This window comes from Amphiura filiformis, chromosome 15 (assembly GCF_039555335.1).
Source record: "Amphiura filiformis chromosome 15, Afil_fr2py, whole genome shotgun sequence".
In the NCBI taxonomy this organism is placed as follows: Eukaryota; Metazoa; Echinodermata; class Ophiuroidea; order Amphilepidida; family Amphiuridae; genus Amphiura; species Amphiura filiformis.
In genome coordinates, this window is record NC_092642.1 from 60,384,006 (window position 1) to 60,411,799 (window position 27,794).

At 37.7% G+C, this 27,794-nt stretch overlaps 2 protein-coding genes across 2 annotated transcripts in view; one reads left to right on the forward strand and one right to left on the reverse strand.

The window, feature by feature from the left end:
- LOC140171902 (sodium/hydrogen exchanger 9B2-like) overlaps window positions 1–25,184 on the reverse strand; it is a 39,805-nt gene extending 14,621 nt beyond the window's left edge. Inside the window, exon 1 of the mRNA XM_072195244.1 lies at window positions 25,095–25,184. The gene's annotated coding sequence lies outside the window, so the exon portion shown is untranslated. The remainder of the gene's footprint in view (window positions 1–25,094) is intronic.
- LOC140171072 (uncharacterized) lies at window positions 22,052–23,542 on the forward strand. Its single transcript, XM_072194245.1, is given in 3 exon segments — window positions 22,052–22,777; window positions 22,780–22,824; window positions 22,827–23,542. Coding segments are annotated over 3 exon segments (1,452 nt in total). The 5' UTR covers window positions 22,052–22,086.
- Window positions 25,185–27,794: the final 2,610 nt, after the last annotated feature.

The window sequence follows — 27,794 nt, forward strand, 5'->3', positions numbered from 1 at the left end:
AATATATTTGATGGGAGGAAAAAGTAGAAAAACTTGAAAAAGGAAGATTTCAAAAATTGTGATGATGTATTATACATTGTACACTAGCTTACTCTTCAATAAAGGTAGATTTCCTTGAGTTTTATTACATCATGTAATATCCTATGCTAGATTTAGGTGATTATCATGATGACTTGATTATATGAATGATTTGTGAAAGATGTTTTCATGCATGACTAGCCAGATTCTATTACTTTTATGAAGGATCTTATTCCATTGGATCACAATTTTGATAAAATTGTATTAAATCCCTGATTAAAATCCAATTTTATGCTTCATACACGTTGCATGCTGTGCACCTCAACCATAATGCTACAAGACACATTAAAGAGATTTTGAATTGAAATGTATGCAGATGCTGCTTATAGTGAATAAATACTGCACTGATGATGATGACTTATTCAATAGGCCTATATGAAACAAAATAGTCTGGAAATCTGTGGTTGTCATGGTTGTATATAGTTGTGATCTATTTTGAGTGGGCTTACCTTCAAATTCACTTTATGTCACAATCTTGACAATTTTTAAGCATTTTGTTTGTTACCTTAATTTATAGGAAAGTTCATGCTGTAGTCTTGTGTATGGAGTCCACAAGGTCCTGATTGCAAAGAGTCAGTGGCGTAGCGTGGGTCATCACATTGGGGGGGGGGCACCGACCATGATGGGGGTGGGCACCACCATGATTGGGGGCACCGGTCTGATTGGGGGGCACAAGCCATTTTTCGGCAATTTTCCTATGGGATTTTTAAAAATTTCAGATCGATGGGGAGGGGGGGGGCACATGCCCCCAGGACGCTACGCCACTGCAAAGAGTATAATCCCGGAGTATAATACTAATTTCGTCCAACATGCATACTGGTGCACACACCAAATTACCAAACACAGTCCCATCCACTAACAAGACTTTGCTAACAAATGGTGATAAACTATATTCTTTTTCTTTAAAATCTTGGCACCTTAAAAATAAAATCCACAATTCTGAATATTAATATCGAGAAATGGTAATTCTGACCATTAGCCTACTGTATTATTTATACAATGCATCAAGCCATCAACATCTCAGGAAGTGAGCAACTCCGCAAGAAAACTATTCCTTTCTAGACACTTTGTCCGCTCTATTAAAAATGTCCAGACAGAAAGATTATAGATATATACTTTGTTTCTCCTTCACTATCTATGATCAAAATGACCAGACAAATAGACAATGAGATAATTATTTATATAATACCTAGTAAATCTCCACTGAGTCCACTCCATAACTTTTATCCACATGTTTTGTGAATGAATCAGGCAAAATTATAAATAGATATCGTTTCAATCTCCTGGGATCCTCGGATAGCTCTATTATAAATTGGTGAAAAGTTCAACCCGGTTCATCCTGGCTAGATGACTCACTACACACCTCAATAATTAAAGATGCAAAAATAGTCTTTGTCCCTTTATATTTTTATCAACATAATCAAGTAAAAATGTTGCTAAATCAGGGATTACACATTTAGTAAAAAGTAAAACTGATTAAGAAATACAAAGACAAATAATTATTACTTGTTAAACATAATAGCGAATATGTTGAAACCATACAATAGCGCCCCCGGGTAGCGCCCATGCAAGGTGCAAAAGTTACACTGCAATAACGCCTACTATATTTTTTTCATGTTGAGTTTCATTGACCCCATTTTTTTAACAATCGCCATTTCAGCACGCCCTAATGTGCCCCCCTCTCGCTACGCCACTGAAAACTAGGGAGGTTCTCGCACCATTGCTGAGCTATGTAGCTTTGGTAGTATTGCGGTACTGGGCCAGATGCAATTTTGTACACCACCAACAAGCTAAGAACAAAAGGGGTGTCAGTAAGGAAGGAGTAGAGCTGGTCATAGCCCAGCTAAAAATAATATATGGTCTGTTCCAAACTTTGAAACTGGGTTTAAAAAAACAACAAGACAATGCAAGTAGCTGTCAATTTTTGGAGCATATCATGAAGACAGACTGACATTTTGAAGCAGACATGCTGGAGGATATAATAATGCCATCTGTATCATATTAGTGACTGGTTTTCTGTCTACAAGTGACCAGGCTATCCTAACATTAGTAACCCGGCCTAGCCTTTTCCTTGCCCATGGAAAATGTAGACAAGTTTAATTCACATGTTTAAAAATAAAAAGAAGGAAGAACAAGAAGAAAATGAAGAATAAGTTAGGTTGTGCCACGCCTAACTTAAAAAGAGATTAATTAATCAATATTATTCATCGATCTATATCAAGGTTATAGTATGGTCGTTGAACATTTTGACGTGGAAAAAATTGTTAACAAGCTGATTTTTGCACCAGACAATCAGAATGCATTATAGACCAACATATCCAAAATCCGCAAAAATCCGCTGTGGGGAAATTGTTTTATCCAAGATGGCCGCCAAAATGGCCGCCATAACATATAACTTGCTGTATATCATCATCTGAAGCAGATATGATGATGATTTTAGTGTCTTTGAATAGGTGTAAGAGGTTAGAGAATTCAAATTTGGACACATCTAGAACACCAATGTCTTCACTCACACTGGAATCCAAGATGACTGCCAAAATGGCCGCCACAACATGTAATTAGCTGTATCCCAGCTTCTGAAGCAGATATGATGATGATTTTAGTGTCTTTGAATAGGTTTTGGAGGTAATAGAATTCAAATATGCAATTATATAAAACACTGATGTCTTCATTCACACAGGAATCCAAGATGGCTGCCAAAATGACTATTCAAAGTACTATTATACATAATTAGCTCTCGCTATACAGCCGATGATGATTTTAATCTTTGAATATGTTCTGGATGCTCTTATGCTCTTGATCATCAAAGTCATTGGTTGTGAGCTTAACCCAAAGCATTGCGCACCCGCTTGCAAATGATTCTGCAGGCTGTGGAAATATGCCGCTCTTTCAGTAGGTAGAAGATTCTGCGTATTACATGATGCCTTGCTTGAGGATACCATAGTTATGAATTTGGTGAAGGGTAGGCCGTTTAGAGCTAGAGAATCTTCTTACTTGCCACCATATATAGATAACAAACAATCTGATGCCGGCTTCACCAATTTTGTTCTACTGTCGCCTCAAGAGAGCTCTCAAGATAGCTGCTGTAATTCCTGATTGATCTAGATTGCATTTTACTATCAATGTATCGACCCAGCAACGAGATGAACTGACATTTGTTCTTCTCAATTTGAGATATAGAGGAAGATCTGCTGGTTGTGGTGAGCCTTCATAGATTCTGTGAGCTGGATATCTGCACATGTTTCCCCCACTCTTCTCTGGTGCTCATCATCGGGTCTTTTATTGACAGACCATGTGCGTAGCCATCAAAAACAACGCAACAGTTTCCATATCTTGAACGCACATGATTGACAATTGCATTGCTACATCTTTTTTACTTCATTTAAACCTTATGAAGAAAGAGCGCTGCCATCAAGAACATGCATAAGTTGCTCCCTTTGCTAAGACGATTTCACACCGTTTAGGCTTTGCTAGCTGTGCTTTCACTGGTATACACATTATAGCATTATCCTTCAATAGAGAAGTGGGAGTTGTGGTAAGATCATATAGTATGAAGTCACGCTGTCTTTCCTCTATACTCTAGCTACAAGGCGTGAAAGCAGATGATTTAATATGAATTTTCTGTTTATCAACCTGAATTGCTGAAATCAGATGATCTAAAGACCTCACTTGGTCACTTCTTTTACCTGACGCTTCTTTAAGATTCATAATGTAATTCATAACGTAATGTATCCCAACCGCCCTGTCTTGTCACAGGTGATGCAATCACCATGAATGACAAATAAGTTAGATCATAGACCATTTAATGGTCTATGGTTAGATCATCTCTTTGCTGGGTAGATACTTGGAAGCCAATGTTCAGATCGTGCACAATGATAGTACTAGATATGTAGATACCTTGATAGTGGCATGTACCCTTCAATTTGCCTTAAGGAAGAGAAGTAGCAGAGGTAGCAGATGACACAGGTATTATACTTTTGATTTACCACTGGAACCAGAATATGGCCGGTATCTACTTCCATTCAGAGGAATAATAATAATAATAATAATAATAATAATAATATAATAATACACAGACTTAGAGAGCGCTTTTTAAATGAAAAAACAAAGCGCTATGGAAAAGGAAAACTGCAAGAGGGAGGAAACATTAGGTGAATAGGTGAGTTTTCAGGTTCTTTTTGAAGGTTTAGACAGTTGCAGAGTCACGAATGTGGGAAGGCAAGCCATTCCATAAAACAGGGGCAATGATGGAAAATGCTCTGTCACCAGCCAACTTGTGGGATCTTGGAATGGAAAGGCAAGTGGCAGCAGTAGAGGGCAATGAGGACCCAGAATGACGAGTGTGAAGTATGGAGGACAGGTATTCAGGTGTAGATGAAGCTAGGACCTTATAAACATAGACGAGATTGCGGAACTGGACACGTTTAGCAACTTGAAGCCAGTGCAGACTATGAAGCAAAGGAGAAGTATGAGTATATTTTGGCTCTCTGAAATTGAGTCTGGCGCATTATTCTGGAGAAGCTGCAGGCATGGCAGGTGGGTGAGGTTTTTTGGGAAATGCCATTGAGCAAGGAGGAGCAGTAATCAATCTTGGACTAAACCGCATTGGTACACGCATCAAAACTGAGGAAACGCCTAATCCTCAAAAAAATATTGCCAATCTTTCAGTTCAAAGTTTTGGACAAATGCGCAACATAACTGGACATCTTCATGTCATGGTCAAAAATGACCACTAAATTCTTTATGAATGAAGATACAGAGATCTCCAACCCATCCAAAGGGTGAGGTGTTTGAGATTAATGTAGTGATAGTCAGAAGAGGCAGCAAAAAACTCAGTATTGGCCATATTGAGCTTAAGCTTCTTACTGGTGAGCCAAAACTTGTAGCTCACAGATGCAGTTGGAAAGTTTGAACAAGGCACAAGCTGCCTCACCCGGGATGGCAGGATTAAAGGTGATAATCAAATGTTACAGAAGAAAGGGTTGGTGGTATAGAAAGTTAAGGACCTGGTGAAGTAGTGACATTCCATCTCCTGTTCATCCGTGCATCGAGTGGTTGTTGTGACACCACTTCTGCTACATTTGGACACGGGAAAACTAATCTGTTGAAGACAAACAGTCACAGGAATTACAGCAGATGCCTGTGGTGATGAGCAATCCCGAGGAGACAGTAGAACAAGTTCAACAAATTGGTGAATCCGGCATCAGATTGTTTGTTATCTTATATGGTGGCCCGGGATGGTAGCAAGTAAGGAGATTCTCTAAACGGTCTACTCTTCTCCAAATTCATCACTGTGGTATCCTCAAACAAGACATCTCTTAATGCACAGAAGCTTCTACCTGCTGAAAGAGCGGCATATTTGCACAGCCTGCAGAATCATTTGCATTTGACTTTGATGATTACAATAGGGTTCACTTTGAAACTCTCTGCATCAGTACATGAGTATATGTACACAAGTTACAATGACAGATTATTTTGGATTCAGCACCTCAAAGCTTGCTTCAGTTTGTTCGATACATGTGTAAACTCTCCTCCAGGATTCCTTGTGGAAGTAACGGATGCTAATATCGCAAAAATGGACTTAAATGTCTTAAAATTTGCTGAAATACTGAGGAGATTATTACTTGCAGTGTTTAAGTAATAGCAAAATTATAATCTCTGACCCCTAAAACCTATTCCCCCAGAACCTATTCTACGATAGATTAAAAGCATCTTCAGTAGCTATATTATGTATATTATATTCATTTTGGTTTTCCATCTTGGATTCGAATGTGAGGGAAGACTTCAGTGCGTTATATACGTAATAAATTCATCCCTCAATCCTATACAAAGACACAGCAAGTCATGTTCATGTATGCTTCAGAAGCAAAAATATAGCCAGTTATATCATGTGGTAGCAGCCATTTTGGCAACCATCGTGGATTGCTGTGTGAATGAAGACATCAGTGTTATAGATAATTGCATTTTTGAATCACATGACCTCCAAAACCTATTCAAAATTACTAAAATCATCATCATATCTGCTTCAGAAGCTGAGATACAGCTAATTATATGGTATGGCGGCCATTTTGGTGGCCATCTTGGATTTTAGTGTGAAAGAAGACATCAGTGTTCTAAATATGTTCACATATGAATTATCTGACCTCTTACACCTATTCAAAGACACTAAAAGCATCATCATGCTTCAGAAGCTGAGATACAGCAAATTATATGTTTTGGTGGGCATTTTGGCGGCCATCTTGGATAAAACAATTTCCCCATGGCGGATTTTTGCGGATTTTGGATATGTTATTCTATAATGCATTCTACCTATCTGGTGCAAAAATCAGCTTGTTAACAATTTTTTCCGGGTAGTACCTGTTTTTTATCTTCAACGACCATACTATTAGTTAAATTTGTCACATTGCAGGTAGGGTGAGGACGAGTGGGCTGCATTCCAACTCTGGAGGTGATGCTTACATGTATCTGTTAAGACCCCAATTTTCAGCATCACTGTCAACCAAAGACCCCATATTTTTGTTTGAAAACATGTTCTATCATGACAAAGTTGTTACAAAAATAGGCATACATGATATGACACTTGCAACAATTTTAATTTTGTTCTTCCCCTGTTCAGAATTTATAGTTGGGGTTCATACCAAGCATCTTTCAAGCCGGGCTTTCAAGTCGCTATAATTAGATACTTACAGGAGACTTTGTCTTTGTTAAATCTCATCTACAAAAACAAATCTTATAAAAATACAAAAATATATGATAATGTACCGTATATTCATGTAGCGGTAAAGATAAATAGGAAGCAATTTTAGACTTCTCACGCTACTCAAATTTCACTCACCGAGTAAAGCTTTCACTGGTCAACCAGCGCCAGCGGATGTTATTGCTCGGCATTAACATCCGCTGAAGACGCTGAGCTACGCTGGTTGACCTGCTGAAAGCACCGGTTGACCCGGTGAAAGCGATCCGGTGAGTGAAATTTGAGTAGCGCTTTCACCGGGTCAACCCATGTTATTGCTCCACATTAACATCCACTGAAGACGCCGGTTGACCTGCTGAAAGCACCAGTTGATCCGGTGAAAGCGCTCCGGTGAGTGAAATTTGAGTAGCGTAGAAGTCTTAAATTGCTTTCTATTTACAAAAATATATTTGTATGATGTGGCCAGGCCTGATTTTTTTTGGGGTGCAGATTTTGAAAAAGTTATACTTTTGCAAATGAGGGGGTGCGCAAAACTGCGCATGGACCTGGATATCTCATTTGTGACAGAGAAAGACATGTCAATAATTTGCCAAGCAAGAACAAGATACACACTTTGCAAGGCAAATTCATACAAGTTACTGATCTCATAGCTATGTCTCATAAAACATTCAGAGCTGTCCAAAAACTAGCCATATGATGTGGATCACATGGCCCTGTGACCGTAACCAGACACAATTCACCTGTACAGCTACACCCCACTGAATCAGGACAATCAGATGATTTACCCGATGGCATTTTGCAAGTCATATGTGACCATCCACCACAAAGTGGTAGTAAAGTCGGCTCTAGATCATTTTCTGTTTATTGCAGATTTTGAAAGAATGCAATTTCAGCTTTACAATGACACTTCAACTAGCCTCATCGGACATCTGGAAGTGAAGTTATGGTTCATTAAAGGTCAAATTCCTAATATATTTTACATAGAAATCCATATACTGTTTTTGATTGTATCTCAAAATGGAAAATCCCTACAATATGACCAGTTTGTGGTGGATGGGCACATATTATCATAGCAAGTAATGAATACAGAATGACCATTCAAGGATCACTCATTACAGCCAGGATGTAACCCCATCAGTGTAAACCTTGCTCGGACAAGTTCCATTTGTCTCAAAATCCCTTCAAATAATAAGACATCCTAGCCTGAAACCAATTACACCTGCCTATGAATAGAAATTAACGTAATTGACTCTACATGGCTGGTGTAAGAACAAGTCTAATGTCAAGCCTAAAATAACATAGGATTTTACATACACCCTAGGCCTGCTGTGTTACACAAGACGCCTGTTGCGATACTTGTGAAGTCAAGTCCAAGTACAGCCCTGGCTTTTGCTCAAAATTATCAAATCAACATTGGACATTGTACTTCATGTGTGAAAATTCCCATGCTTCTACTAAAAAGTGCACAATGGCTCCCTGTTTGGGAGCTTAGCAGCTGTACTACCCAATAACCGTGCCAATAATTCCCATTATAAAATTCTTGACTAATTTTAATCAAGCCAGTACCATCCAATAGCCACCTTACTAATATCAATTTCCACCCACAAATCACACCAAAATTATCAAATTTTCACACTTATATCAACCAATGAGTCAATGACTCAACTTTTGACACCACTAACAAGAATCTCCACAATATCATAATGAGTAATAACATATCTATCTGCATATTATTTTCTAAAACATAATTAATCATAAATTATTCTCAGTAATTTTAACATATCAAAAGGTAATTTCAAGCCCACACTTTTCATAATTTTAAACACATCATTCAAACACATTCCTGTGTATTTTTTATTTTGTCATTCTATATCTAGCGAGTGGGAGCATGATGAAAGTGTTGGATAATAATCAATAAAACAATGGTGAATGAACAATTACCAGACATCAATTATTTTCCTTGGAGCTGTCAATATGTGATGACATTAGCAGTGACTACACATGGATTGGGGAACGCAGTAAATCAATGTTTCGAAAACTCAAGTTCTCTATTATTGCATGCAATTTAATGATTAACTTAAAATTTAATTGACGTTCACTTTATAATGTGACAATTTCTGCCTCTGAATTTATTGCCATATATATGAATACAAAGTGTTCTCTACAAATGGCACTTTGCCAGTAACATTAAAGGAATGAAGCTGTTACTGTGTAATAAGTCAAGTTGAGTACATAGCATAGATATTTCAGAACAGCCCTTTTGAACCTAAAACCACCATGTTCACAAGTTCCGGCTGGTTTGGTTTTGTGGAGTTTAACCTATAGATACTATCTGGATTGCTCACTATAAGTCACAAGAATTCACCAAAATGACTCACAGGGAATAAACCAGAAGTTCCACAAAGATCTATGAAGATGCTGCTTAGCACATTATTATACAAATGTGTCATTCACACATAAAATGTGACAGCTCTAAAGTTGATTACCATTCAATATTTTCACTATCTGTTTCCCAGTTCCTCGCGCTGGCTGCAAAGTGGCCTTGGAGCGCGTAATATCAGAGAGGGCCTGCCACCGTCCCCTCCACAAAGAACAAGTACATGCTACTACTATAAACCACTACCGTACCATTCCCAGCGATGCATATACACCATATACAGGGGTGGATTTAAGGGGGGTGCACCTGGCACGCCCCTCCCACTAATTTTTGCAGAGCGGCGCCTGACTTTGAAAATTCCTGGATGTGCCCCATTACAACTCTTTCACCTTGCTAAACATAGTATGCACGTCATGCACATGCAGGGAAGAGCCTGCTTCCAAATGCAAAATTACACATTTTCCATACAGGGGGTGTATGAATTTCAACTGGAACAGCCCATTTGTTATCAAAACAAAACATACTTTTAACAACAGCTTGAAGTGACACTCAAATGGAGTATGTTTGCTGTTTAAATACCAATCATTTAAAGGAACAAAGTCCACACTACAAGTACAACTTCTCAAATAGAATTTAAATGATTCTGAATTGAATCACAACAATAACAGACACACAAAAGGATAAATAAAAGCTGAATGACTCGCATGAACTTTGAGTCCTCAGAATAGTTGATCTCATTGGGCAAATACAAAGCATGCAAAACTTGAATACAAAGCTCAATAACAAAAACAATTATTTCCACTTCAGATATTACAAATTTTAATTTCCAAAGAAGGTGGAGATTATGTTGCAATAAGTATGATTTAATTTGAGGTTTTACTCTTCTCTTTTTATCAACTCCCTGCTTTAAACTGGAGATCTCTCATTAACTGAAAAGTTAATTTCCAAATTATTCAGAGTAATGGGTAGCGCTGCTTGTGCGTCAAGCACCCGGGGTCAAGCATATGTGATGCGATCAAACAAAATGAGTCACTTGGTGGGCAAATCCAAAGTTTTCAAGTTCATTTTTTGCAGATCTTTCATTTGATGAAAACCGTGTCACAACTGGACTTTACATTGTTCCCGAGATATGGTCATTTTAGAGTTGTGCAGACCAATAAAATACGAAGTAAGTTGAGCACTATTATTGGCAATATATCAAAATCAATATTAAAGGCCGCTATAAATATCTGGAAAATACATTAAGTTGGGAGATGTACAAAGTTTGGTGGTATAGAGGTGAACATTGACTTGATTATATTTTAAGCCTACTTAATTGTCCTTGAAAGTTTGCCTGGTCAACTGGATCAACTGACGACTCATTTAGGTTGATCACATCACATACATACATGTATGAGTGTGAAGGTAGCAGTGATAAACTAGATGGACCGCGGTTCTCGGATATCGCGGTTTTCGACGCACAGCGTCGACCGTGATGCCTCCACCAAAGGGAGTGATGTGGAATTCACAAGTTGATACACAAAGCTTCAAGCCTAAAAGAGGAGACTGAATTTGACCTTAGATCACACCTGGATGACCCCAAAACAACCTTTCAATGGCTCCGCCCAAAAATTTGGCTCTAAATGTTGGCTGTACCCACCAAGTTTCATGCCCATATAGTAATTATACTAATTTGACCTCAGATGACCCCTGGTGACCCCAAAATGACCTTCCAAAAATTTGGCTCTAAATGTTAACTGTACCCACCAAGTTTCATGCCCATACAATAGTTTTTACTAATTTGACCTCAGATGACCCCTGGTGACCCCAAAATGACCTTCCAAAAATTGGTTCTAAATGTTGACTGTACCCACCAAGTTTCATGCCCATACAACAGTTTTTACTAATTTGACCTCAGATGACCCCAAAATGACCTTCCAAAAATTTGGCTCTGAATATTGACTGTACCCACCAAATTTCATGCCCATATGACAGTTTTTACTAATTTGACCACATATGACCCCTGGGTGACCCTGGATGATCCCAAAATGACCTTCAAAAAATTAGGCTCTGAATGTTGACTGTACCTACCAAGTTTCATGCCCATACGACAGTTTTTACTAATTTGACCCCAGATGACCCCTGGGTGACCCCAGATGACCCCAAAATGACCTTCCAAAAATTTGGCTCTAAATGTTGACTGTACCTACCAAGTTTCATGGCCATATGACTATTTTTGCTAATTTGACCTCAGATGACCCCTGCATGACCTCAGGAGACCTTGACCCACTAACCAATATAACGTGTTCTGTCTGGGGTCAAGATGCACCCACCCACCAAGTTTGAGGAACGTACGACCCCAGTCTCCGAGAAAAGAGGTAAATAAGGAAAATGGGCCCTCTGACCTCAAATGACCTTTTACCTCAGTACATGACCTTGAATCTCACCCAAAAAAAAGTAGCCAGAGTTTTTGACCATGACCCACCTATCCTGAAAATCTGAAGTCAATCCGCCCATCCATGCCTGAGATATCGCATCCGGACGGAAGGACGGAGGCACGGAAGGACGGACATTGCAAAAACAGTATGCCTCGCGGTGGAGGCATAACAATCAGGCTGATTGTTTGATCAACAACCATGACAACAAGATGGGTGTCCCATTGGTCATCGAGCATCAGGGTTCGGTTTTTGCCGGCAAAATCTGGCCTTGATACACTCAGGAAATGATTTTTGTAACTTTAAAATAATTTGTTTTGAGATGAAAAAACTGAATTATAAATCACTTTTGTTAGTTTTTGCCGTCAAAAACTGTTTTTGCCAAGCGGTTAAAACCGCGGTTAAAACCATGGTTAAAACCATGGTTTTTTCCACCTGCGGCAAAAACCTGTGAACCCTGTCGAGCATGTAGAAGGGCTGAGACTTTGCATTTTCATGCACTCCATGATCGCAATCTTATTAACAGATCACTGAACAATTAGGAAATTTACTTACGTACCTGTTTCAAAAGATCTTTTCTAATTATCATATTTAAAGGACTCCAAAGCAAAAAAAATTAACCTGGATTTCAAACTAACACCAGGATTAACACAAACAGGCCTCACTCAGCCTTCATGAGAGGAAGATTATTAAATTGAATTTCCTGTAAATTTATTCAATGATGGAACACACACATCAATCAATACCAATTATTATTATAAACACAACTGCGATCAAGTATATTTACATCTGGCAAAATTCTACGCAGGATCTAATAGTGTTCACACAAAACACTTTAAAGGGCAGCCTTGCATTAAAATGAAATAAAAAAGGCAAGAGCAAAAATGGTGATCGAAAACCCAAGGAAGGAACAAAATCAAAAGTTGCATTTTAATGTTCTAATCAATGAAAAACATGGCGCAGTTCTCTTGTTCAAGAACCCTTTGTAGACAAATCAATACTGTGACTGTATACATCTCACCATTTCTTTGCACAGTAAAAATATTTCTAGTTTCCAGATCGAGGCCCCACAGAGTATGGTTCAAATGAAATTTTTCCCATTTCGGGAGCCCTATAACTTTGTTTAGAAGCAAGATATGAATTTGATTTGAAATCTACATCCAACCACCCCCCCCCCCACCCCCAGTAGAGCATTTGAATGTTCTAGGGGTGTAGTTTGGGAGAAATGGCCTCCTGAAGTTAGACTTTCACGCGACGACACAATTTTCATGCCAACCCCCCTAAATTTTGAATAGCCGCTGAAAAAAGGAAACAGAATTTTGAGGCTCAAATTTTCAGGTTTTTCATTTCTCATTGACATCAATCAACACCCTAACTAAGAAAATAATCTATGAGGTATGGTGTACACCCCTTGTTGAATTGGCATGGAATGACCCTACTGCTTTAGTAATCTGTAATGTGACTTTTAAGAATAGAGTATAAATTATGCAATAAACCAACCAGAACGGTAAACAACTGAAATGACAGCCATGTTCAATCATTGCTGGAGGGCAGTTCTAAGATACATAGTAGCTTAAAATGACAGAGGAACAGGTCTCTAGATCAATTTCACAACCATTCATACCTATCACCTGTTTAAATTATTGTATTATCATGCAAAGTGCTCTGTGGTACCTTTAGTTCACATAGAAGTACATGTGTATGGTCATTTTCACGGTAAAGGGTGCAACTTTGGATTTTTAACATTTTGATCCGTAGTGTTCAAATAAAGCCACAGAATTCCATGATTTTTGGCCACATAAGTCATCTAGTTAGCAGCTACCTTGGGTAGCATAATCATCTTCGGGAGTTACTGCGTTCAGTTTTAGCAGGCTTAAATGTACCTAATATTGCCATTTTGAAAAACTATAAAAACAGTAACATTTTTGTAAAACCCTGTGTTTTCTTCAGTTAGTTCATGGATAATTTTTCTTATCCTGAAAGTACGGTCATATGTTCAGTAAACACTGCCACATTAGATTTAATTGTGAACAGCCCTGTATTTTTGAGAACCGGACTTGAGATTTGTCGTTTCGGAGGCTTCATTTTCCGTTAACAATTGTTACCAAACTTTATGGGTATAGATTTGGTTCATAATTCTTGGTTATTTCTTCACTTCTTCTTGATTCATAACAGTTGATATCTTAACTTGAAATGGGTAACAAAAATTAGTCGATTTGCAAGCTTTTAAAATTTTTATAAAATCTTGACTTCAAAGAGCCGATTTTCCGTTAACTTTTTTGAAGCCTCCGAAACAAACTGTTCAGCAAGCTTGGGCAAATATAAATAAAAGAGCTCATCCAATCTGTTTATCAAAATGTAGCAAAGTAGATCCTCAAGTCACTTGTTTTTAAATCATGGAGATATATATCACCGTTTGAAAATGGGACCCAATACAAACTTTCCGTTAACAATTGAAGCCTCCGAAACAAATGAAGCCTCTGAAACAACAATAAGGTTAATTATCATCTATGCATATCTAAATTGGTGTGTTCCATATTGATATCTGCATTGTAATTGTTACATGATATGTGCAGAATGTCATAAATTTAAAAAAAAATTGATATTATGGTTAATGTTTGAAAAATATACTGATACCCAAGAAAGCCCGCTTCGGAGGCTTCACATGCAAATAACACCATACTTAACAAATGGGTGAAAAAATTACCATGTTATAAATCTACAATATCTGCCGCATAGAATCATTGATTCAATACACACAAGAAAATAACAACTTAGATGATCCCAACAGTGTTGTTTTCAAAAAAACTACTTCTGCAATGTTTAACCATTGTTAACATGAAGCCTCCGAAACAAAAAAAATGACTTGCTGTGATAATTTAATTTTTGTGACAACTGAAATTCAATACTTAGAAGCAAAGCATGAAAATTGGTAAATGTGATATTTTTTACCTATTTTTCATGTCAACTTGTAGTAGTTAGCCAAATATTTTACTTTTATGATCACCTGTGTTGTTAACTGAAGCCTCCGAAACACAAATCGCTTGAATTGCCAATTCTAAAAAATAACTCCAATTTCTGTGAAAATTGGCTGGGAGGTTCCTTTCATCAAGTAGTATTTGTACATGAAGTTAGACATTCAAATTATTTTAGGAACCCAATTAAAACTTTAAAAATATGTTTAAGGTTGGGAAATTTCCAATGCAAATGACCCTTGATGTTAAAAATTTTCAAAATTGCAATTACAAACATAGCAAAACATGGTATAAAATTTAACTTATATCTGTTGACTCACTTTGGAATGGGATTTCACATGTATTCCAGCTTTCATGTCATAATTTTCTGAGCTTATGTAAAATACATTTTTTCTTAGATGTTAACCAAAATGTTATGGAAATGTCAAATTTTTTATCAGAAATCAAAAGGTTTAAGCCTTGAAACATTATTTTACTGGAATTTAAGTTGCTTCTATGCATGATTACAGTAAACAGAAACATATTTAAGTGGTTTGAAATTTTGACCCTAAAAATCAAAAGTTACACCCTTTACTGTGAAAATGACCGTATACTGTATACAGTATTTGCTATACATACTCGGCAGTGGGGTTTGACTCCCACCCTTTTTATTTTACCCCCACCCTTTTTATTGAGGCACCCTTTATACTGAAAATTCCTGACCCCCACGCTTTTTACTGAGGCACCCTTTATACTGAAAATTCTTGACCCCCACCACTTTTTGCTTTTTCCGCTATTTGTAAACTGACAAAGTCGCATGCAATTTGGTTCGAAGTATCAAGTACGCCGAATTCTGCACCTATTTCACATGTGCGAGTCCGATGTTTTTCTCTCCAATAAGTTAATTGATACATTACGTGAACAATGCAAATTATATGTGAAAAACTACTACTGCACTGTAAAATAAGCATTTTAATGAATAACTGTACTTTTTTATGGTGTTCAAATGTTGTTCTTGTCATGAAACTTGACGTACGCTGTGTTCAGCGACTATATCCTACTTCTTCCGTGCTGCTTCGCTCAATCAATTATGCATGTTAATGACGTCACTGATATACGATCAATGTAAAGAAAAATAACACGTCATGGAAAATCGGACATTTGCATATGACGTAGGTGTTTTGGCAGCGCTTCCGGGGGGAGGATATTGTGTACATTGCACTGGATTCACGTAAACAAGCGCGAGCCTGCATCAAATGGAATTTTATCTTGCGACATAGTGTGCAAGTTTTGGTGATTTTTCTTGTAACTATGATTATTTTATCATTCAATAAAAATATACTGTAAGTTGGAAGAAGCCCCACGCTTTTTATTTTAATCCCACGCTTTATATCAGTCCACGCTTTTTACCCAAAAAGTTTAAACCCCCACGCTTTCACCAATTTTCAGAATTTCGAACCGGCACGCATTATAAAGCGTGGACTGCCGAGTGTGCTATACGATATACGCTCATTTGAATAGGCCAAGTTCATATAGTATACTCCTATGTGAACTCAGCCTGATCGAATGAGCGTATATATCGTATAGCGAATACCGTATACTTCTAAATGTGAACTCAGCCTTATGGAGGACAGAATTTTATTCAAATGAGGAGGACAGTGACAGTCATGAGTGACACTGTATTGAATACCCTCTACCCTCTATTGTATTACTTACCAAAACTGTAAAACAAATGACTGAAAACACAAGTTATGGGTGATTTGTCATGTTTGTAGCCTTGGTCAATAAGTGTACAGAATGACCTAGTTCTGGTATTCTGCACTCCATCAATCTTCCGTCTCAAGCTCAACTTCCTGTGAATTGAATGGCTACTCAGAGGAAGTACAGCTTCAGAAGGAAGATGTGATGGATTGCAGAATGCCAGAACTAAGAGAGATGGAGATAATACTAATTTACTGACTGACCAAATTCTACGAAAGATTACTCGTAACTCAGGGCTAGATATAAGGAGCAATAATCAAATGGTTTCCAGCTGGCCCAAAAGCAAATCCACTGGCCAATCTATATTTGGCTTGTTTAACGTTTAATAACAAGTTCAGTTTAGGCCCGACTTAAGGTGGCTGTGTACTCTCAGACATGCATGTAGTAAAAGTGCAATAACTTTGTAATTATTCGCAAAAATATATAAAAGTATACATTTTATGAAGGCAAGACATCAATAAATCTTAATATAAATACAGATTTGGGGTAAAAACAACAATTTTGAAGAAAATCACAAAAAGTGAGTTTTTGGCAATATTTGTTAGGTACATCATAACAAAAAAACACTCTTTCCAAAATATTTTATTTTGTTTTTAGCTCAATCTTGAGGCTCCATTCCAAAAACGGTTTATTTATTTTTTTGATATTGGCCTTATTTTTTGAGATATTGACCATATAAGGCATCAAAATGAACTTTTAAAATTCAAAAATGCCTATTTGCACAAAATGATGCCCAAAATCAGAAATAGACCAAAATATAAAAAAATGAGAAAACCGTTTCTTGAGTCGATCATGCTTTTTACGATGATCATATTTGCTTACCTAATACCTATAGATGATTTTATTGAGTTATCGTGTACCTAAATCGTCATTTTACCGAGAAAATGAACATTGAAATAATGGCCGTTGAAGTTTAAAGTGGTCACATTTTGAAACTTATATTACGTGAACATCGGGTAAATCCACAGCCCCTTGAGAAGTTTGAGCGAAATCCATTCATAACTTACTTTTTAAATCGGGCGAAAGAACTTGAAAAACCCACATTTTATCAGCTAAAACGGAGCCATTTGACCACTAGGTTTTTGTGAAATCAGTGCTTCCGTGGTGTTTCCATAAGATGCGCCGCTTGCAGATAAGCGTCGCGATGTCGTCAGCGATTTGTAAGCGTTAACAAATTGCGCGATCACGCAACGCGATGAGTTGTTGCGTGCGTGTACCTTGCTGGTACAACAAAGATTTTCTTTCATTTTCAATTTCAAACACGAGTGGAATAGTGAAATAAAATCCTTAAAATATTGCAGTTGGAGTTTACAAATCTGGATTTTCATTCCTTGTATTTATAAAAAACATAACAAGGTACAAACATATCATAAAAACTCAATTTTGAGGAAGAAACAATGGCTAGAGTACACAGCCGCGTTAAATAGCCAGAGATAGACCTTTCTTTCTATACATACTGTATGCAATACAAATATCTCTTCTCTAAGAAACTAACTAGTTTGACTTATAGAATTGTCACCAAAGCACAAATCACGATCGATTACGCAAAATTTTGATCATAGATATTAAAAATAAATGTTGGTATTTATACAGCACCTTTCACATGTGAACATGTACCAAAGCGCTTTACATTTATTCCGCCATCGTTAGAATATGTCAGCTGCCATACAATGCCCAAGGCATGCTCATACCTTTGGGCGGCGCCAATGGACAGTATTCATAACAGCTCCCATTTCACACCTGTGTGGAGAGGAGTAATCGAGATAAAGTGCCTTACTCAAGGGCACAACACGATGGCGCGCCGGGACTCGAACCCGCAACCTTCCGATTATGAGTCGTAGCCTGTTCCGCTCGGCCACCATGCTCCCTATTTAAATATTGGTGAATATATTTCATAAACTAGCGGGAGACCCGCTAGTTGAGTAAAGGGGGGTGGTTAGAAAACATAGGGTCTTTTTATCTTGTCAGTTTCCGTAAGTCTATTGTTCAGATACTGAAACGCAGGGAATTCAGTAAGTTTACTGTAATCTGACTTCATTGTTAACTTTGAAGTACCAATCAGGTTATTTCAATAGAGGGGATGCCTATGTCAATAATAGCGGGCAAGACAAGGTTATGAAACACCGGTGTTAACACCGGTGTTTTTAATGGTCTAGCGCCCTCTCATCTGACATTTTTAAATTGATCTGCATTAATTTGACAAAATGCATGCCAATCCGAATAACAAAGTCCACATTTTTCTATAAAAACGTTGAAAATAAGCCCTTAAATCACAAAAGGTCCGATTATGAACCTGTCGCACCCCAATGCACTTGTGCAGGGCCACAGCAACGCTCTGCAGGGTCTATTGTTCTATTGTTTCCGATTAGAGCGCTGACATATTGGAAAATGTTGCCAATCAATATTCATGAGAGTGTACATTCTACGTCCAGTTTGCGAAATTGGGTGAGTTGTGTTTGGTAGGTGTGAAATACATCTGACTGGGCGTTTTCATTACGTAACGAATAAAGGCATTGACATCATCGAATGGCTGCCCAGTGCTGTTATGTGTTTAGTTATTATATAGTCCTAATAATTATTATTAAATGTATTCGTCATTCCTTTCTTTTCCCTTCTCTGTACTTATTCTTTCCTAGGCCTACATTTTATCAGTCCCTGGCTCTCATTGTCCCCTCTCACCCTCCCTCTCTCATTCCCATCATTTTCCTTATATTTCTATTTATCTACTTGTCTTTATTATATCTTTTTATTTCCCCCTTCCTCCAGCCCTCTCTCATTCTCCATATCCCCTCCTCCCCTATTCCTCCCATCCCAAGACTTCTCACAGAGGTGAATCTGCCCCTCCCCAACCCCCTCCCCTCTTTGGGTATGCCACTCTTTCTATACCAATCTCTTTCTTAAAATAAAATTAAATGGAAATTTCTTAAAAACAACCTTTATAGGCCTATACTTATACTTAAATGTATACGTATAGCGATTACCATTATAGTGTAATATAGATATATGGACTGGACATGGCAGCCTTCATACATTCTAATATGTAATCGATCAGAAGAGCATTCAATTTATTTAAATGAAACGCCTAACGCCAGGTGGGTGGTAAAGATGATTGCATCGACAGCTAAAGCCTCCTTATAGAATTCAGACCCACACAAGCACACATTTGGGATACGTGAGTACAATGGTACCACTTTACACATGACTGCCCTTACACATGACTGTAGTGTGGTCACTTATTGATACTCGCCTGTTGTGTAGAGCGTTAATATGATGCCGGATCAGTGACCAATTTAATGGCGGAACCCCTTTATTCGAAACAATGGTACCACTTTTATGAATAGCCTGTCGCAACTTCTAATCGGCATCAAACGAACAAAAGATTTTATAATCTATTGCGACTCTATTTCTATTTAAAAGCTCTTTGGGCCACAGTGTCGCCCTTCCCTCGTATCAATGTCCATCTCCCTATTTTGCTTCCTCCTGCCGCCCCCCATGATCAGTCTCCCCACTCCCTCCCGGTCCCTACTCTCTCCTCTCGAGTTCTTCTCTTTCTAGTCTTTCCGTCTCTGCCTCTCCTCTCTTTCTTCCTCACCCCTCCCACTCTCACTTGTTCAGTCTCAAGCATCTCACTCCCTCTCCTCCCCCACCGTTGCGAAATTTATCAGTATGATCCATAACTGAAAATAAGCTCTGCAAAAATAAACATTTACAATAAACCCGAGTCTTGCATAGGCCCAACCAATTATAAGATTAGCTTGCCATTGGTACGAATGAATAGACTACCGTACATTATCTTTACTCCAATGCAATTCTTTTGTATTGCATTTCAACATGATTACCAAATCACCACTTGTACGCCCTCATTGGAAGATATTTGACTATTTTAGACGCTTTCGTTTCATCGCCAATATGAAAGACTTTTGCTTATAACTTGGCAACATGGTTATTAGTATATATTTCAACTTTGGAAGTACTGGCACAAGACACTATTCTCTTCTTTAAAGTTGATTTCCCTGATAAGAAATCAAACTTTTGTAATATTGTTTCACCAAGAGGTATTTATGTTACGCATACAGGTATTTGCTGTGAACCAGGAAAATAACACAACAGGTAACTTTACGTCAGGGTAGAAATGATAGCTGTACAGTTACAAGTACAAAATATAAATTTGATATATGCCTAAAATTATGTGCACAAATAAACTCAAAATTGCCCAAGTCTTGGGATGTAATAATAGTATACGCAATAGGCCTACGCATGATAATAAGGTGAATTCAAATTTGCCATGATCACACATCATTTTATATCAAATTAAAGCCCTTGAGTAAAGAAAGCCAAAACTGAAAACCGTTTTGTCATACCGGTAGCACTTTCCGTACGTAGCAAAGTTATATCTTGTCAAAGATTGACTTTCATTAAAAATATTCAGCCAATATTCAATGCATCAATTAAAAAACAAAACAGCATACATTGTAGCCTCATGATAGTACAGATTTTCTATGTGCGACTGCTGTCAAAATCCCTCTAAAATTCCATGTGCGAGTGTTTACACCAAAAAAATCATATATTTGGATCAAGTGAAGTATAGACAACATATTGATGTAGGTTTCCTTGACCAATCTTTTCTTTAAAATTTCTATGTAAATGTGTATTGTGTTTGGGCCCCGGTTTAGGCCAATTTGGCCGACTAGCAAATGTGTTAAAACTAAGGCTTGCCTCTCATACCTAGATACTACCCCGGGATAATACAGTCATGACAGTGGTATAATGAAAGACAGAGATAAAAAGACTAGTTTGTGTCTGACGTCATCTGTCAATCAAACTCGAGCATGGTTTGTTTACAAGTATCGTGATGATGACTTGCTGAACACGGCGGTAAAACCAGGCACCTTATTGTTAATTTTGCACCTTCAAACATACAAATCATCTCAAAAGTTAGGTCTTAATAGTACTACCGTAGTAGGAAACTTTCTTTCACGAAGGCACCATGTCCACAATGCCTAGAAAAGTTGCTTTTTGCCTTGTAAAAGTACATAATTTTTCGCCATTTACTCAAATTACAAAATACTGCTATTCCTTTTCTCCGATCAGCACCAGATAAATCGACCTTCCTTGCAAGGGTCGCGCTAGGCTGCGTTTTTGCGTCCCGGACCCACCAAAACCCGAATCTCACGCATGAATATTGCAAAAGCAGTGAGTTATTGCGTCCCGTCAGACGCAACAAAAATTCCCACATGTTGTTTTCTATATCCAGGTTTCATAAAACTAGGCTCAAAAGTTTCCTCAACTTGCATTATGCACATCATTTTCGAAGAAACTGAACACCTGAAATACAAAATTATGGCCTAATTTACTTCAATAATTAATATTATGCACAGTAATACTGCTTTGTGAGTGAAAATTTTGACAGCAAAACAGCAGTGATATCGCGAAAATACGGCGAGATCTCTGGCTATGGCTGCCATTGTTTATTATATAACTCATCCATAGATTCTAGTCATTTGATTGGTGAGATTGTAACACATGATCATTTATCATTTTTACCATCGCATCATCCGTGGTGATGGTAAAAACTATCACCTGCATCTGTTTAATAGTAAACCATCTCTTACCCAGTCCCATTCTGTGCGCTAACATTATTCATTCTATATTAAGTAGCCAAAGCAAGTCGTTGAAGAGATTAAATGTAGTATTTAATCTCATGCTAAATGCAAAGTGTGGTTGTCCTATTACAAAATTATGAGCATGGAGCGTCGCCTTCTGGTGATGACTATGTAAATTGGTGCAGACGAAATTGTTGTAATAATCATGGCGGCGGTCAAAAAAGTTGATCCACAAGTTCGCTTTGCTTTAATCGAAGATGACGACCTACAGACGCTATACGATGCTGCAGACAGTAAAAATACAAAGAGACAAATAAAGTACGCTGTCAGGATACTAGCAGAGTATGCACAAGTAAGAGGAGGAGCCAGCCTGGTTGAGGTAGAAGCAATGTCAGCAGATCAGCTGGACGTGTTCCTCAGCAAATTTTATGCAGCGCTACGCAAAGAAGATGGTACCTTGTATACCAAAAAATCAATGCAAGGAATACGCTATGGAGTCCAACGTCATTTTCAAGACCTTCGAGGATGGGATATTGTCAAAGACAATGAATTTACAGAGAGCAACAAGAGCTTCAAAGCGATGTTAGTTAAGCTTAAACAAGAAGGACTTGGTTATGTGAAGCACAAACCAACAATTCCGAAGCCAGACTTTGAAAAAATACAAGCTTCGATGGATACATCTTCTCCAAAAGGTTTGCAAAACAAAGTTTTTGTTGACATTATGCTCTTCTTATGTAACCGTGGCCAGGAAAACCTCCGTTCAATGAAGGAATCAGACTTTATAATTGAAACGGGTGATGATGGCTTAAGAGCAATAACACGTCGCGACGAGCTGACGAAAAACAACCGTGAAAATGCTGACGAGATTACTGGTGGAATGATGTGCGAAATTCCGGAAACGAACGTTGTCCCGTCAAATCGCTCCTGGCATACACGTCTAAATTAAATCAAACTGTCCTGCCTTTTGGCAAAAGCCTAAAGATCAGGTACCCGATTCCGAGGACGAGCCCTGGTACTGTAACATGCCAGTCGGCGTGAACACGCTAGGGAAAAAGGTAAAAGTAATATCACAAGATGCAGGTTGCTCAAAAGTGTACACAAATCACTGTTTGAGAGCAACCTGCGTAACGGTGTTAGATCGACATGGATTTGAGAACCGAGATATAATGTCTGTAAGTGGCCATCACTCGGAACAGAGTATAAAGCACTATAGTAGAACGTCGGAGGACACGAAACGGAAAATGAGCGCAGCAATAGCACGCAAAGTCATTTCTCCTGCAAATGAAAGTAGTCATGCTAAGCATGCTAAGCTAGGCCCGGAGGCTAGGCCAACACGTAGGCCTACTGAAGCTACTGAACAGCAGCCGCAGCCAGCGAGTACCGGAGGCGGAGCTGGCACTAGTAGTAGTATTGCTACGGCTAGGCCTAAGCCTGCAGTTGGAATGGATATTGTACCGGTACCTAATAATGAACAAACCATGGGTGATGGTGATCTTGGAGACCTTGCAGTATTGACAGATTCACAAGAGAATCGCATTTTGCAAGACATTGACATTATGAACAATGCGTACAGCATGAACAGTTCATTGAATACTAGCAACCGTCAGACTCTCACTTTAAACTTCCACGGTTGTTCAGTTAAGTTTTACAATCAGCAGTAGCCTAATTGATGGCTTCTTGTACATATGTTGGAAACTTGTTTTGGATAACTTGCTTTGGATTTTGGTGTTTATTGATGTTTAACTGTATAAACGTTACTTGACTTTTGAACTATGGAACCCAAACTAGCTGACTGGCAGTATGGATCATACCATTATGATGGGAGGTAAGTAATAATTCATTCATATTATTGATAGACCTTTTGCCTTTGAAATCTTGTGATAATACAATATCAAATGACTAGAATCTATAGATGAGTTATATAAAACAAATATTAACTGCTTTTATTAGTGTGATGGTAAAAAATATACCAGCCCTCATTGAAAGATGGATTGTTCCATTTCACTCGCCCCGGCTCGTGAAATGGAACAATCCATCTTTCAATTCGGGCTGGTATATTTTTACCATCACACTCATGAGCAGTTAATATTTGTATACTGGCAAATACCGACAATAGAGGGCAGTATTAAAAGTATTATTGGGCAGGCAGTGGCGGGCGGGAAATATTAGGTAATTATACTAATTTGATTGAAATAAAAAAAGAAAATTAAAAAAAAAAGAAAAAAAGAAAAAAAAGAAAAAAAAGAAAAGAAAAGAAAGAAAAGAAAAAAAAAAAAAAAGAAAAAAAAGAAAAGAAAAAAGAAAAGAAAGAAAAAAAAAGAAAAAAAAAAAGAAAGAAAAAGAAAAGAAAGTAAAGAAAGAAAAAGAATGAAAGAACAAACAAAAAATACAATAATATTTAATAAACCCCTGCTCCCCAAAAAAAAAAAAATAATAGTATGGTATCACACAAATAAATTGAATTGGCTAGACAATAGTTGGGACCCCGATATTTCTTTAGGGACCCCCATTTTTGCATTTTCTGTTAGCTCGGGTCCCAAGGGACCCCGAGCTTTTGGACCTAGCGCTACCCTTGCTTCCTTGTATGCGCTATCAACCAACACGACCAATCAACTTTTCAAGGATCGTAAAAAATTTGATTGACAGTGATATCAGACGCAAACTAGTCTTTTTATCTCTGTCTTCAATTTATATATAGCCAAAATATTAAATTCTCCATCATATAAAGAGCCAATTTGGGTACGCACAGTTATTTGCGCCGAGCGTATTACGAAAATAACTACGCAAATACCTGCGCTTACGATGCAAACACAGCTTTTAAGAATTGACCAATCACACGGTCGTTGCTACTGCTAGGCAAGGTCAAGGTTCGGTCATGCAGGTTGTGCGATCGTGTTATTCTATGAAAAGTACGCTGACGCAGAAGGTACATCCTCTCATGATCGAGAAATTGTTATTTTGGCTATAATAGTACTGCAGTGCATGCAGTGGAGTAGCTCGTTCACGTAGCGGTTTCGTTGTCCCACTGGCCTAATAACGTAGATTGCCTGGCGATCGGAGTGTTATCGTCAGAGCACCTCGGACTAGCAGTGGAGTGGAGTGGGCCTAGCTTAAAAAATTAAATTAGGTCCGGACTACTACTAATGGACAGGCATTTACAAGGGTAACACTCAATATAACAACATCTAAACTATAGATTGAAATATACATTACCAAAAATCACACGAGATTCCTGGTGGTTCCTATCGAAATCTAAAAACTCCAACTGTCAAATCAGCTTCAGCAGAAGACATCCGCCGGTGACGAATTCGGAAGCAAGAAGCCGGTGAACAGCGTTGCCAGATCTCTGTTCTGTAGATTGGATTAGTGCACTAGTAGATGGTTCCAAAATCAATGAACACATAATGCAGTGGATGAGGGCAGTCGACCATCAGTTTACAATTTAACAAATGTAGATGACTGTTTTGATGGTATAAAAATTGCAAATTTTTTGGAGTGAGGCTTTGGGTCATGATAAAAAAAATAATAGTAAGCCCCTAGCCTCTTGAGCCTAGCCTATGCCTCAATACTTAATACTTGCGCATTTTTTTTATGATGCCTCTCAGAGAAAAGTCTTTTTTTGTTACAAAAATTGTTTGATATAACAAATATGTTTAAAAAGATGTCAATAACACCCAGGGTAGCGCGAGTACAAAAAATCAAGGGGTCCAATTTAATTTGTCTGGACCCTTTAGTGCGTGCAAAACATTTAAGGGGTCCGATGAGAATTTAAGGAGTCCATCTGTCCATAGACTCTGAATACATGTCAGAGTCTATGATTAAGGAGTCCATACAGTTTTTATCAGACCCTTTGGCCACTTTCAATTAGGGGTTCATTCATATATTTTCATGACTAACGGTTGTTTATGCCCGAGGGCCGCTATGCCTGAGGGCATAAACAACCGCTTAGTCATGAAAATATATGAATGAACCCCGTTCATACATCCCAGAACATTTTGTGATTCTTATTTCATCAAAATAATAACAAAAAAGTTATTAAAATACACAATTTCCCTGCATTTTCCCTACCCGGCGATCTCACATCCAGGACACCGGGCATAAACGCTGTTTATGCCCAGCTCTCAACCAATCACACGCGACGTTATATAGCGAGCATGTATGAACTTGAGATTTAAGGAGTCCAAAATGGGCAAAATCAAAAAATAAGGAGTCCCTGGACGCCAAGCAAACTCCTTAAATGTGACCCTGTTAACACCGTGAGAATAGTGAAAATATTTCATTTATGCATTATACAAATGTAAGTTTTCAAATTTCCTAGCACTTTCAAGCTTATCATGACTGATTTTGATTTGGAGGGCGGGAGAAAATGTCTGCCAAGTTGATTTTAAAATCTTCGCAACTTTGCTTGGATATATATAAAAGGGCTATATGTGCAATAGTGTAAATTTAATTCCAGGACAAATGTTCTGCCAAATTTAAAGCAAGTAAAAACATGAGGGCAAGTGATAATGCATCCTTTTCTTCAAAAGGTGTAAAAAAACATAAAAATGTTCAACTTTAGGCCTCAAAAATTGTCACAATCTCTGCCTATTGTGACCCGATTAGTTTTGTGCACAGGTATACACTCAATCAATTTTGATTAAATGCATTACATACTGTATAGTATCCAAAAAGGCGAATTACCTTCAAATTTCTTTCAGAATCAGGAATGAAAATATCCAATCTTTGTGATCAAAACACAAAATTACAACTTTTGACGACTGGCACAAGACTCTATTATCTCCGTCGGGTTGTTCCATCTATTGCACTTACCCACTTCTCACGTCTGTCAAAGGGGACACCCACACAAAATCCCTATTGGTTTGTACAGGGCTTTTCAGTTCAAGTAAATTTTCTCAGCACAGAAAATACCAATTTGCCTTGTCTTTGGTAATTATTTAAAGTTGATTTCCCTGATAAGAAATAGAACTATTGTAATTGTTTCATCAAGAGGTATTTACTTTATGGCATGTTTTGTGATTTCCCCTACAACGGTAAATGTATGTCCCCTTCGTGTCCGAGAGGGCAAAATGGAACAGCCAAATCTCAGCAAAAGCAGACAATGGGAAGAAGCGATCTATCGCAAGTGACGTCATGCTAACCGACAGAATTTCCAAACAATAGCATACAACATCAGATGCAAACTAGTCTTTTAATTCTGTCTTGGATTATATAACGCTTTTCCAGTCTGGGACTTTACAGACTCAAATTTATCAAAGAGAAGGCAACCAACAGGAAGAAAACTATGAAAAAATACACAACATATATTTCAAATATTTTATTGAATCAAATACATTGTGTTCAATATCATTTGCTACATTTTAGGGGGGTTTCCCTTATTTAGAATAGAGCTTAGAGATAATTGCTAGAAAAGATGTAGATAATACACATAATATTTCTTCATAAATTCTTATTTACAAAATTTAGTTTATTAATTTCTATTGAAATGCTGAACATCTAGAGCTGTCATTTTAAAATGTTTTGGTCTTCTGAGCGTCTCCTCATATCAGGCCAATAAAAAAGTTTGTCTCAAAGCTCACGAATGGTTTGAAAACAAATGCGAAATGCAATTTTTTTTTTATTCCTGACTTGGTATTTGTATGGTATTTTGAGAAAAACAATCTGATTTTCGCCAAATTTTTCCGGAAAAAATGAAAAAAAAAAAAAAAAATTTAAACAAAAAACATGTCTGCATTTCTTTTTTTTTCAAATCGCGCGATTTTACAAATGCATGTGCGAGCTTTGAGACAAACCTTTTTTTTTTGCCTCATTCAAATGTGTATATATTGCTGTTTTTGTATTATGAATGAAATAAAGATTGATTGATTGATGACCTATCATGACTAAAGGGCAGGGACAGACTTAGGTTTCAGT